Source organism: Triturus cristatus, chromosome 6 (genome assembly GCF_964204655.1).
Source record: "Triturus cristatus chromosome 6, aTriCri1.1, whole genome shotgun sequence".
Lineage (NCBI taxonomy): Eukaryota > Metazoa > Chordata > Amphibia > Caudata > Salamandridae > Triturus > Triturus cristatus.
In genome coordinates, this window is record NC_140589.1 from 1,843,320,646 (window position 1) to 1,843,335,239 (window position 14,594).

Here is a 14,594-nt window from a genome sequence, read left to right on the forward strand (position 1 = left end):
AGCTATGTTGCATAATTCGAGAAGCTGTTCCATTTTTTATGAACCTAGTACATGGTTGCGGTCACACTGTTAAAATTAGTACCATGTTGTTGTGAAGTCTGGTCATGAATGCTTGTAGAGCTAGGTTAACGGCCATGAGTTCCAAAACAATGATGGAGGACACTGGCATTGAATGGAAAGGGTGTTCATGTGGGACCCGCAGCCAATTAGGTACAGCTGTGTTGATGGTGACCTGGAGCTGATGTCAGTTATAACTGAGTAACTGACATTAAATTAACATTCTGTTGCTTCTCCAAGTTCAACTCACTTGCATGCAAAAAATATCCGTTTTCTCTGGAGGGGGAGGGGATTCTTTCTGGCTGTATGCAACACAAATAAGTCGGGGCTCTTGCGTCGAATTAACAAGAAACCCTATGAGGAGTATAACAATTTTTTCTTCACTCATGGTGTAAAATGTCTTGAGCACTGGCAGATAATTGCAGCTTTACATTTCTTTGCAGGTCTAATTTAAAAAAGCCCTCCTTCCTCCACTACCTGCACTTGGATATAATGTAGCATGGCAACCCTCATTGTTGCTGCATGCTATGCAGAGGCATTGCTTGTGGAGGAGGCCTTCACGGGTTACACTCTTGTAGGTGTCTGCTCTGACATCTATTCTTCAGCCCTGCCACACATCTTCATGCTCTTCGGTCCCTGGATCATGATATGGGGTCAGCAGAAATATCTTAATGAGAGTAAGTGTGAATAATAACCTAACCTAACCATGGTGGTGATGTGTATAGCGGTATTCTTCCTTTTAAACTAGACAGGAAAAGGACTGATCTCTACTGAGATGGAGTCTTTAAAAGGAATCCTGGCTCTTGGACAGTGGCTTAGGTTCCCTTTGTCACTTGGGACACTATGCACTAATGTTGTTTTGATGTATAATGTTTACTCCTAACTTTGTTTAAAAAAATCCATAAAATATACTACACTATAATCGGTGTGTTAGTGGTTCCTTCGCGCTCTGCCATTATCTAAACCCTCTATATCGCGATTGTGCTCATGTATCATAACCTCATAGTATATTATTCCACAGGAACCATTGTTTTTCCTATATATTTCTGGAGTTCAGGCAAGTTTAGTGCCAATCACCATTGGGCATCAACTGAGAAGGTCACGCTTTTTATAGGAGGTGGGTCCTTGACCACAGAATGGGGGTATTTTCTAGGGAATTCCTTGCTTTGAAACTGCGCCGGCAGGTGGGATTGGGGGACAATCCTTGCTTGACATGCAGACTGCCTTCTCAAGGCCAAGGACGCAGTGGCGGGTACTTTGTGTCCATACATGAAACTGGAGGCATGGTCTAGGTCCTGGGAGTAGGCTTCGCTGAGGGTAATGGAGAACATAGATCTTCGGAGTCTGCTGGAGAAAGAGTTACTGGATTACCCTACTGCTAAGCCTACGGGCTACCGGATGGGCCCGCAAACTGTCATTTGACTCGAATCGTTCTACGTCAAGATAATGGTGCTGTATGATGGCGAAATGCACAAACCACTAATTTCCGAAGTAACAAATAGTAAAACGTGTTGCATTCAGAGAAGATGCAAGGATAGCTGTCCATTAAAGAAAAGAGGTTTCAGATTGTTAATCTGGCCTCAGGAACATTTATTGCAAGCCAAGACAAATTTAAATAAGGGTTAACGTAACCTGTCCCTACATGAGGCAATTTCATATGATCTAGCCAAAATGTTCAGAGTGATTGCTTCTCTAGCTGTGCCGATCACTTAGTTTACGCCAAGATTTTAGGGTTCGTTTCTACGGTCCTCGCAAGTCAGAACAATTTCTGGAGGCACAACATTAACGGCGGACTCGTAACATGCCCAAAAACTATGACGGAAAAAAATAAAACCGGAGATGGAATATGTAACCAGATGCATTGTTGGTCTCAAGGGAGGTAACTATAAGTCACATCCAGACAAAATACATCTAAGAAAAATAACTTTTAATGCTCCAAGCCCCACAATAGATGGCATTAGGCTGCCCAGCGTGTGATCTACTACAGCATATGCTGCAAACAGTAAGATTTATTATCAGATGCACCTGGAATAAAGTGTTTAGTGGTCCTTGTGCCATAAATCCTCAGTGGCTGTCATCATTAGATTAAACCTCAAATAGTTTTTACTTCACCTCTGCCTCAATCCTAGTTTCTTCCATGTGGTCCTAGCCTTCCTGTATCTATGATGTAGTCTCCAAAGTGATACGTACTGGCTGTAGCAAAAACACAGCCACTAGGGGACTTGCAAGGAATAAAGCGCCACAAGATCTCAACGAAGATATGGCAATCGGAGAAGTTGGGGGGTAGGGAGAGGCTGTGAGAGAAAACCAAACAAAACTGTAGGATACTGAAAAGAGCGGAGTGAATTCCCAACCATTCACCAGACATGTGGTGGAAAATCTGAGAAGTTGAGTCTCAGAGAGAGGGAAGCTGGGCGAATAGCTCTACATGATTGGCTACGGTTCAGGTCCTGAAATGAGGTAGATAGAACACATTCTATGGCAGTTTCGAGATTATTTGAGTGTATATGCATACTGCTACATTACAATTAATTCCAGAAGGTCCCCAGCCAGACATCAGGGAATACGTTAAGCCTGCGAGTCAACGAAAAATCCAATGGCAGAAATGCAAAGCTTTCCACCACCGGCATTTCCCCAAATACAACTGGACCTGGAAAAAGCAGAAAAAGAAGAACCTGCTCTCTATATCTATCTGAGGTAAGGATGGAGAATTGGTCATGTGCTCTCTCAAGCCCACGGTCATAGCATCAACGACACAAAAAGGCAAAGACTATCTTCTCGGAAGAACTACCAGCTAACAAATTGACACTGGGATCAAAGGTGAAACCCTTGCCCGAGTACGCGATTGTGCCTAGGACCCACTCTAGAAAACTGCCATTGAAACATTGATCTGACAAGCAAATAAGGAATGTGGCTGCTCTGACAGACTAACGATGCTCATTCATACCAGTTGTTCTGCTATGTGTGCTTTGACAGCTACATCTGACATTGGGGGATATCACTTCATGATAGCAATGTAGATCGTCTGACATTATCGACTAATCTGCCCACCCAATCTAGCAATAAGCAGCCTGAGGAGACTACATACAATTTCATGAACAAAACACTTTCGTGACCTTCGATTAAAATGAATATTTTGCTAGGATATATTTATAGAATTGAACTTAAAGGTGAAGTCTGCTCAGCAGCTCTGCAGATGGATGCCAGAGGAAAAATCTACAGGGTAATTACTAATTATATGTAGTAAGATAAGCAAATGATTAATTCGGCATAGCTCACTCTTGCTCTCACCTAGCCATAACCTTAAACTGGAATGTTGAGATAAAACAGAACTTACTTCCTCAACAATGGAAGAGAGCTGCCGCAGCTCCCCGGTTTCATCTTTTTCATTGATCTTCTCATGGATAAAATCCACCACCTCCTGACTGCTCATCACATTCCTGTGAAATGAGGAAAACAAGTAAGTTCAGACATCCATGCCTATTGAGAAATCAGAATTGATCAGGTGAAAATGTTCAAATTGACGAATCAAAGAGTACACTGAACCTGCACCAAATGAATAAGGACCCTTCCACCCAACTAGTCCAAGAATCCAAGAATGTTGCAAGTTCAAAGCGGAAGGCTGCAAGTCTTTCAGGGCTTGCTCGTCTAGCACCTTGCTCTTTCCTTCCCTCAGCAGGGATCATTGGTTTCTACTGTGAAGGGATATGTAAGCTGCACTATGCCTTTCTGTGCCCACCTGACCAACCTTGCTTGTTCGGGTCACAGCTTGTGGCTTGTTTCACAAAAGATGTGCAGTACATTGCAGCCCACAGCTTTTTTACCTCACAGTTAGACTAACTTTTCTTATGGCATCACTATTTCGGTTCATACCAATCAGAAAATATCTATTCTGAATATAGAGAGATATATACATATTTTTCTGCAGTTTTATATAAAGCGAACTCGGCCCAAGTACTAGATGTAAATCCACATCCTCTCACCTGTTCTTGGACCCATTTGCTAGCAACAGAATAGGGAGATAATGATGTTTCAGTCCCTTCCATCTTACCAGAATGTAAAGAGAATTTATGTCTGATATTTGCTTTTTTCGGAAGAGGCTCAATCGCTTTGTTCCTAACCAAGATGGTTACATCCTCTGGCACACATTCAAGGAACAAAGGTTTCACTACCCTCAGCGAATGAAAAGCTATTTACCTTCGGTAACAAAAATTCCGGTGATACCTAGATCTCCCTAGATCTCTTTATATATATTTTTGCTAAATATCACAATCATAGCTCAAAGCATTATAACAGAACAGGACTAGGTTACACTTGGCTTAAAGGGACAGTGGGGATGAAGTAATTGGCCCAGAAACACAGAATGTTAGACAGAGGCTGAGATTGTATTTCCTCTTTTTATTGGCGAAACAGTGAACAGCAATTCCATCACTTCAGCCATGACTTAAGTAAGCTCTTTGACTCAGCACTACAATACATTATTACTTTACGTATTATATCACTTATGTCTGTGCAGCAACACTCAGTACGACAACACCTTTCCTTAACACAGTTTGTTTACTCGATTAGTCCTAACTGACATATCGGCTCGTCCAGTGCCAGTAAGCAAATGGGTACATCAGTCGTTGCTATCTGTAGGAGTCACAGAGTAAGCAACAGCGCTATCCTTCTGCATGCCTGCAAGCGAAGTCTGCAGTTGTGCCCATATGTCTATGGGTCTAGAGTCGAAAGGCAAAATAGTTGCAAACCATTCCGCTCTGGTATTACAGGTCATGTTTTTAAGCCTGCCCTCCCACGTAGGAAGCGGTCCATTCATCCAGCGACCAAGTGACAGTGACTGCCATGGTTAGTGTGTTCTGATACAGAGGTAGGTCGTTAACCGCAGCACTGGTGGCTGATGTGGTAGCACTGGCTACTGCGGTTTCAATATGGACATGCATCAGGTGTGGAAACCATGGCTGATGCGCCTGCATTAATTCACCAGAAGTGGAATTAGGGTAAAAAATTTAAGCAAAGAACCGAATGACAGCACACTGACAGTCTGATTCTTTTCCCCCACAACAATGTGACAAAATTACTCAATGGGTGCTAGAACCTCTCAACCCCTGCGAGACGGAGCCTCTGCTGGAAAGCACCCATTGTTTTAGTGGTCACTGCCCTTTTTAAATCTCTCCAATGTCCAAGTCACACTTAGTAAATATGCTTTTTGATAGAACACACCCCTTTAGGCTAAGTGAGACTGACATTAGGGTGAACCTCTGCTCTTCCAACAACCAAAAGCCTCCGATCTCCAGGTCCTCCAGAGGCACACGCACCCACAGATGGAGACGTACATTACTACCATGGTCACTGCTTAAGGGGGATAAAAGAGCCTTCTTCCCCGGATAAAGATTTCCTCTTTTCCCCCCCATCCCCTTAACACCACAGCAGTGCTCCTGGAGACTGTAATGTGTTCCATGTTGTTTCCCTGATGTTGGAACTACGGTCTGCAGAGGCACCACTCAAGAGCCTTAATGTGCCAGTAAGCATAAGTAATCAGGAGGATGCAAAAAGACAAAGCAAACGAAGGACACTCAGGACTGCTACTTGAGTTCCCACTAGAAACACGAAGCATATACAGAATGTTTCAGCTGCTCTGTGGAGGAGGGATGGCTCAAAGCCTGATGGTATCCAGTACCGCACCAATTGGCAGTGGGTGGTGGGAGGGGTTCGGTGAAGTTTGAGACCATTGAGGGTACATCCCAGGTCGTACAGTAGTGAGGCAGTCGAAAGCAGATGGCACAACACCAACCCGGTTAAACTGGCTTTGATGGGACAGTTGTCTACTTACATGTATACTGCTATCCCATTTCCATCTGAGATATGCAGATACCGCCTCCATAACCTTCGTGAAGAATGGAGGTGCCAAAGGAAACCCATTAAGAAATACAATAAATTGGTAAAGGGACGAACCCATTACAAAAGAAAGTGTTCCCTGTGGCCATGCAGGATCGGAATATGAAATTATGCGTCCGGCAGGTGTAGCAACATAATCCAGTCTTTCGCATCCAATGGAAGTAGAACTTGAGCCAGGGACAGCATCTGAATTTGAAATTTTTTTAGGAACAAATTCAGGAACGTGAGGTCAAGAATCAGACAAAAGACCACCGTCCTTGCTGGAATTCAGGAAGTGCACACAATACCAGCCCCGTCCAATTTACTACTATGGCACTTTCGTCAAAGCCCTTTTCTGCAGCAAGATTGAACTTTTTTTTTCGGGTGATAACAGGGTAGGTGTCGGTGGAAGAGCAAAGTGTACCCTATTTATACAATCTTAAGGACCCCACCAGTCCAAAGTAATGGCTTCCAGGCCTGCAGAAAAAAGCCATAGCCTTCTTTCCACTGGCACAATAGGCTCCTTCACAGTCTGTTTACTGCCGTTTCCCTGGTGGTGCTTGGGAAGCAGAGAAGGAAATGGGTTGCAGTAGTATTGCTCCTCATTCTCCTTTTTTTCCCTTGTGTTTTGACGAATGAAAGGATTTAGCCGCTGTTGTGATATTAGATTGGACAAGCCTCTTGCAAAAGATAAGCGTTTTCTGAAAGGTCGAATGACCCAGAGGACTGCAGCCCTAAAGACTTAGCTGTTGCTCTGCCCTCTTTAAATCTTTCCAATGCAGCATCTGCTTTCTGTCCAAAAATGCATTCCCCCATCAATTGGCATATTCATTAAAAGTCTTTTTGACATCTGGGAGAATCCTGTCGCCTTGAACCAGACATGTCTCCTCAAAGTCACAGAGGAATCCATGGCTCTAGGAACAGTCAGTGGTATATATATAAAAACAGCCTTCAGTATCTGCCACATTAATAGACTCTAGGGGAAGAATTCCTGCAGAAAATGCTTTACCCACCATCCCCAACTTTGATTCCTTATCTAGTGGGTGTGAATTTTGTAGCACCAAACTGTGTGCATCAGATCCTGGTGCCTCCCAACTACAGCTGCCCCCTCACCTACATCCTGTGCTGTACTCTAGATCCCATCTCCATTGCAGGACATCCTCATTTCTTAACTTGAATATGATGCTGTAATACTACGACAGACTGAACACTTCATGTTGTAGTTTGGGCCTAGAAATTGAAGATTAATGCTGCACCAAAGTACTAATCGCTGAAGTTCTGCAGTACGCTAGCTACGACAATACTTCTGCAGCTCTATGGGTACCAGATACCATGCAGGTAATACACATCCTAGATGCATACCTTCATCCTTTAACTTGAAACCTGTAAACTGTTATATAATCATACTTCACATCCCAAATCCATCCAGCAATCTACTTTTATCCTCAGTAGGAATGCTTCTGTGTAGCTTTCCAAACTCAGAGTTTGACAAAGCTTCCCATGACCCACTTAAACTGCCCTGAAACTCAGTTTAGAGCTCTGTGGCCAGCTGCAAGTATGCAGACTCTGCAAAGCAAATTAATTTCCACATTTATGGAATTACCACTCTTTGCTGATCAAATTATTGCTACAATAGAGATCACTGAGCAGTTAACAAGATCAACAAATCATGGTCTGTTTAGTACGGTGTTGCTCACCAAATCCCGTCGCAGGCAATAACCATGAAATTGTGCTCCTCGTTGAGAGTGAGGACTTTTATGTCAGGCAGTGCGGAGATCATCTGTTCTTCTGGAGGCAGATTCTTATTTCGTTTATAAAAGTGATCTCCTGAAAAAGGAAAGCATTAAATAAATATAATGCTACCAGCATCAGACAAGCTCAAAATGACTATATTGTTTTGCACTCTGCCCTGAGAAAAGCCAACATATCAATGACGGAGACTCGCAAAAAATCCAATGAGACAAAATTCTTCCAAATCAAGTCTTCACAAAACTCTACATATCCACAGATTACTGAAGTGATTCATACGCAAAATATGCAGACGTCATAGATTACAAGTTTCTCTAACTACCATGGAATCTTTGCGTGCACGGCAAAGCATCCGTACTAGGTGGGTGTACCAAATAAGAACATTGTGAGAATTGAAACATTTTGCTTTTCCACCCAAAGTCCGATCATTTAGAACGATTATTACTTTGTATAAAAAGAAGAATGCAGTGTGTTCTTAGGGTGGGCAATGGTATGCAAAGGCCACACATTATGGGGTGTAAGTGGAGGGAGTATCTTAGCATGAAAAAATATTATCCAGGTGGAGAACCCTAAAAAAAAAAAAAAATTACATTTACTAACTTACAGGTCTTCGATCCTTAAACCACAAGGGTAAGTGGCAGCAGGGGTACACAAGGAAAACGACAATTTGCATGGAATGTCATGTGTATACTGGACTATTTCTATGAATGTCTTTACAGTCCAAAATCAAAATCCTAAATACTAAACAGTTTCATAAAATATTTTTTTTAAACTATCTTATAAAGAAGCAAAGTCCATAGTAGTCAACATTTTCGGTTGAGTAGATCCGAGTAATACGTTAACATCTGGCTGAGAAACTCACTTTTTCCCTCACAAGAGAATTCCAAAACATTGTGCATATAGTTGCTCACCTTTACAAATAATAATGTTGACACAGCTCCTTTAAACAAAGTCCAAGATTCAGGAATGCAAAGGGGTGACAGTTATACAGTTAATTTTAGATGCAAGGTCTGAGTAAGAAGTCAGTTAGCATCAGAAACTGGGCAAGACTGCAAGGGCTGTGTACTACAGCAAAGGACAAGTTTGTCCAGGGGCCCAATAAAAGTAACCCACATCTCCCTCAACCCCATGCAGTGTGGAATGTATGCTTTATTCTCTGGGCCCGCTCCTTACCCTCAAAATAAATAGTATTATACAGCTCTAAGGAGCTCTTTGGCGAGAAAGTGAAACTATGAATCCTACAAAATTAAATCTCTACGGCTGGAGATGGTTTTGAAAAGAATCTATTACACTCAAAAGTCGGAATTGTAATGCTGCTAAACTGATGCCATCTAAAAAAACAAAGTTATGCGAGGAACAATTAAGTTTTATTATTGTCTTTCTGTGGCAGCTATAGAAACAAAAGTAGGGAGCTTTCGCCTCACCAGGGTGGAATTCGCAGAGGAAGTGGGTTCTCGGAAAACCTCATCTGCTGGGACCAAACAAGGAACAAGGGATGTCCGTTGTGAAAAATTCTGAGCTTCCTCTTTATACCTTCTCTGGCTGGACTTTACATTTGCAGGATTTCAGAGTGGACCAACTCGGTGGTCGGTCAGTTAGACACCAATGGTTTGTAATAACGTTCACACACTAGTTCCTCTTTTCCATCTCATCATCTCAGTAATTCCACCCACTCACTATCTCCTCTCTTTGTGCCCTCCTACAACCCTTGTTCCCGTTAACTAAAAGGACCCGGCTAGCTTATGGTCATCCCGGATATCCCACACAGCACAACTAGACACTTGCAAATGTGGCTTAAGCTGCAAATTAGCATGTAATACATTCGAACAAAAATTAGGACTAGATGGACAGTTCACAGATACAAGTGTGGAGGATCCACAAACCAGACAAGAAACATGGAAGCAGTGTGCCCTCAACGAGGGCAGCATGTACAAACTAAACACAAAGTTGGACCACATACTAATGGAAATCAGATGCTAGGTTGATTAAACAGTACAAGGGTTCCTAATGAGTAATGGCACTTTTAAAAAAAACTAAAAATACTTAATGGCTATAGCAAAAGATAATAACGAGAAATGCCATTTAAATCTTTGCTATGCAAGTACCAGAGTTAATGAGAAACCCCTTTAATAAAGCTTCAGTATACAGGAAGCAGAAAATGGCCTACCGATTGCTCTGGAAAGGTTGAGACCTCCATTCACACGACCATCCATGGTAACTTTGCCACCTGCATTCTTTATCCTTGCCAGCTCCAGTTCATCTTCAGGTTTGTGATCATAGGACATATCAACTGCCTTCCCTCCTTCAGACACTACACAACGGGAGTCACCAGCATTGGCCACTATTAGTTGCTTGCCACGTATGAGAGCCACCACGGCCGTTGTACCACTGTCGGATCCAGGCTGCAAAACACAAACATGAATTAAAACAAGCTCATGTACTACAAAGCAAACGGATAGTGTTGAGCAACCAAAGAACCAGTGTGTTGCACAAGTTACTACTTGTGTAACGATATATCTGTAAGAGACATTAGTTAGTGATTGATTCTTTACCTTAGAATATCCCCAGGCGTCAGACTGGATCCGGACAGTTTCGCTTGGCAGTACCCCTGCGCGTCAGTAGATGGCATCGTGCGGCTCCGCGTCAGTTAATGGCATCGTAAGCGCCGAGATGCCCCGGAGAGTACTTAGGCGCCACCCATGCGCGATGACGTCAGTTCTGTATACGACTTTCCGCGCCAGGAACGCAGAGCCATGCAAGATACTGACCATTGGTGCAGAAAACTAGTGCCCTAAAAGGGATGACCTTAACCCTAGTAACCAGTTCGCAGAACGGGGAGGATAGGTGGGGCAGTAAGGAATCTATCACTAACTAATGTCTCTTACAGATATATCGCTACACAAGTGGTAACTTGTGAATCTGAAAGAGACACGTTGGTGATAGATTCCTTACCTTAGAATAGATACCCCAGCAATACCAGCCCCGGTGGTGGGTCTGCGAACAAATCACACCAGAAAGTCACAGAGAACAGAAGGGCCAAAGAAGCAGTCTCTCCGGACTTGACTGTCAAGGCAGTAATGCTTGGTAAACGTGTGCAGCGAGGCCCACGAAGCTGCCTGACAAATGTCCTGCAAGGGAATACCGCGTCCCTAGGCAATAGTGGCTGCAGTCGCCCTGGTAGAATGGGCACGCAGCCCCACAGGAGGCGGCTTCTTAGCCAAGGCGTAACATGCTTTGATGCACAGAACGACCCACCGCGAGATGGTGCATTTGTGCCCGGCCCGACCTTTTTTTGGCTCCCACGTAGCCAACAGAAAGCTGGTCATCCACCCGGAACTGCTGTGTACGCGGCAGATAGAATGCAAGCGCACGTTTTGGGTCCAGACAATGGAGCCTCTCCTCCTCCCTTGTAGGTTGTGGAGGAGGAATGAAGTTAGGCAAAGTGATGGTCTGCCCGATGTGGAAGGGCATGACAACCTTTGGCAAGAAAGAAGGAAGGGTCCTTAAAACCACCTTGTCCGGATTAACAGAAAGCAAAGGAGGTTTGGAAGAAAGAGCCTAGAGCTCACTCACTCTTCTGGCAGAGGTGATGGCTACCAGGAAAGCAGTCTTGAGACGCAGAGGACAGGTATGAAGGGGCTCGAAAGGAGCGCACATCAGATAGGTCAAAACGAGATTCAAGTCTCATTGAGGCATGATGAACGGCACGGGAGGAAACGTGTGTAATGCCTTTAGGAAACGGTTAACAACCGGAGACTTAAAAAGAGAAGGCTGATCAGGAAGCCGGAGAAAGGCGGAGATGGCAGAAAGATAACCTTTAAGAGTGCCCAGAGCAGAGCCCTGCTGGGCCAAGGAAAGCAGGAACAGAAGAACTTCCGAAAGAGGGGCAGAAAGGGGATCCACAGCCTTCGCTGTGCACCATGCCACCAACTTGTTTCATCGACAGGCGTACACAGTCTTAGTGGAGGGCCGCCAAGATGACAGACTTCGGGAGGAAGATCGAAAGCTGTCAACTGTCACCGCTCAATCTCCACGCATGGAGGCGGAGGCTGGACAGGTTCAGGTGGAGGACCGTCCCCTGCTACTGCGACGGAAGATCCTCCCGAAGAGGCAGACGGATCGGGAGATCGATCGCCATACTGGAGTAGATCGGGATACTAGTATCTTCGTGTCCAATCCGGAGCCACAAGGATGACTTGGCCCGGTCGCGCCTAATTTTCTTCAGTACTCTGGGCAGAAGTGGTAGAGGCGGAAAGGCGTACAACAGACCGCAACTCCACCTGCAATGAAAAGCATCGCCGAGCGAGTGCCGCCTCGGAAATACCAACGCGCAGAACTGATGACATTGCACATTCTCTTCGGTGGCCAATAGATCTAACCAAGGCTCTCCCCACTGCTGAAAGAGACCTTGCGCCACGTCCGAGTGCAGACGCCATTCGTGATCCATCAAGCACCGGCGGCTGAGTTCGCCCGCCCTGGCGTTCAGAGAACCTGCCAGGTGTTGAACCACCAGGGTAATGCCCTGATGTTCCAGCCATGTCCAGAGGCACAGAGCCTCCTGACATAGGGTCCAGGACCCCACCCCGCCCTGTTTGTTGCAATACCACATGGCGGTGGTGTTGTCCGTGAACACCTGCACCACACTTCCCCGGACAGAGGGAAGGAATCCCTTCAGTGCCAGTCGGATCGCCCGAAGCTCCAACAGATTGATATGGAGCCGGGACTCCGCCGGAGACCAGAGTCCTCTGATCTCTGCCAAGTGGCCTCCCCATCCCAGGAGGGACGCATTGGTCACCACTGTGTGCTCTGGTTGGGGAAGAGAGAGGGGTCTGCCATTGACCCAATCGCGATTCGTAAGCCACCATTGCAATTGTCGTGTAGTGCCCTCCGAGATCTGGACATGATCGGAGAGGTTGCCCTGATGCTGCGCCCACTGGAACTTCAGGTCCCACTGCAGAGCCCGCATATGCCATCTGGCATGTGGCACTAGCAGGATGCCATCAGGCCCAGGAGCCGGAGGGTCACCCTGACAAACCCGGGACAGAGGCTGAAAGGTCGGAATCATAGCCTGAATATCCCGGACTCGCTGCTCAGGAGGATAAACCCGAAAACGTGTCGAATTCAGAACCGCTCCGATGAAGGGGAGCTTCTGAGAGGGACTCCGGTGCAACTTTGGCGGCACATTGATGGAGATCCCCAGCAAATGCAGGAGGTCAGCCGTAGTCTGAAGGTGGTGGACGACTGCCTGGGGGCGAGCCTGCCTTCAACAACCAGTCGTCGAGGTAGGGGTTAGACAGACACCCCCGACCTGCGCAGATAAGCTGCAACCACTGTCATCACCTTTGTTAACACCCGAGGGGCGCTGGTAAGGCCGAAGGGGAGCATGGCAAACTGAAAATGCTCTTGGCCTACCGTGAACTGCAGGCAACGCCGGTGGGCCGGCAGGACGGGAATGTGAAAATATGCATCCTGCAAGTCCAAACGCTAGCATCCAGTCTCCAGGGTCAAGGGCAGCTAAGACCTGAGCCAGAGTCAGCATCTTGAACTTCTCCTTCCGGAGGAAGCGGTTGACGTCCTGGAGGTCCAAGATAGGACGCAGACCCCCTTTGTCCTTCTTGGGGACCAGAAAGTAGTGGGAACAACAAGTACTCCCTACTTCCAGCCCAGGAACGCACTTGATCGCCCCTTTGGCCAAGAGGACCGTGCCTTCCTGTCGGAGAAGAGTGGAGGGGAGGGGGAAGGGTTGAGGGGGTGTTGAGGCGAAGCCCAGGTCAGAGGAGACATTGAGGTCGCCTGCCTCCTCTAAGTCGTCCACCCAATCCTGCTCGGAGTCACATTGCCGGGCAAAGGGGTCCTCCGACCCTTCCCAGTCTTCGTCCGCCTCTGGCGTAGAGGGGGCCGGTCGCGGCAGCAAAGCCAGAGCCGAAGAAGGGACGAACAGCGCTGGCCGGGGTCGGACAGGCGCCGGCTCCCAATGCGGATCCCAGGCCGGAACAAAATGGTCCTGGAATCGGGGCAAGGGAGGAATAAACTGCACCCAGTGTGGCGCAGAGGGTGGCGCTGGCGCCGGCCCAACAGAATCTGGACACGGGACTGTGGGGCCCGAAGGCGCACCGGCGGGAGCCCAAGGCCTAAAAAGGCAGTCCATGGTAGCAAGGAACTCTTGCACCTGTTCAGGAGTCGCAGACGGACCCGGGTATGGCGGGTAGGCCGCGGGACTACCAGGCTACAGGGGAGTCGCCGGCGCGAATCCCCTGTCCCCCTCGTCTGCCTCCGGGACGTCGGAGAGCGAACACGCTTCTTCGACTTCTTTTTAGGACGGCGCTTACCAGAATCCGAAGGCGAAGACTTGGAGCCGGATGAGGGACGGCTCCGGTCGCGCGAGCGGTCCCAGGAACGGCCCCAGGACCCAGAGCGGTGGCGTGACGAACGCCGGACCTCCAGCAACTTCCTACACCGCTCCCGCAAGGCCTTGGGGGCCATGGCTTGACAATCCCGGATGAATCCACCAGCAGTAATCAGACTGGAGGCCCCAGTAGATCCTTGGGGCCCAAAGGAATCCTGCATTCTTCAGAGGGAACATAAACCCAGTGTGCATGGGAACTAAGATTTTGAGGGAAAATTGTTTGATCAAATGATTTGTCAAACGACGGAGGAAGAAGAAGAGAGGAGTTACAGATCAACGATGAAGGCATGGAAAGAAAGAAAAGAACTTCAGCAAGCAAGGGTTTAAGCTTCAAAGCTGCACAACTTTCAGTTCTACTTTATTAGCAAGGAAGCCCATGGAAGTTTAGAAAACATCAACTTGTCATGGGAGGGGATGTGTCAGAAATCTATTTATCCTGAACAAAAACCAGTTGTACTTTTTATTGTCAACTAGAGTTACGAATTATGGCAGCATTCTCAATATATCA

At 46.5% G+C, this 14,594-nt stretch overlaps 1 protein-coding gene across 3 annotated transcripts in view; it reads right to left on the reverse strand.

Annotated features, from left to right (window-relative positions):
• The window catches only part of PPM1G (protein phosphatase, Mg2+/Mn2+ dependent 1G), a 142,892-nt gene that overhangs the window by 18,959 nt on the left and 109,339 nt on the right, over window positions 1-14,594 (reverse strand). For all 3 annotated transcript variants that reach the window (XM_085613303.1, XM_085613302.1, XM_085613304.1), the window contains exons 7-9: window positions 9,848-10,082; window positions 7,629-7,758; window positions 3,395-3,497 (exon numbers count right to left, since the gene is read on the reverse strand). In XM_085613303.1, coding sequence (XP_085469429.1) covers window positions 3,395-3,497; window positions 7,629-7,758; window positions 9,848-10,082 — 468 coding nt within the window. The remainder of the gene's footprint in view (window positions 1-3,394; window positions 3,498-7,628; window positions 7,759-9,847; window positions 10,083-14,594) is intronic.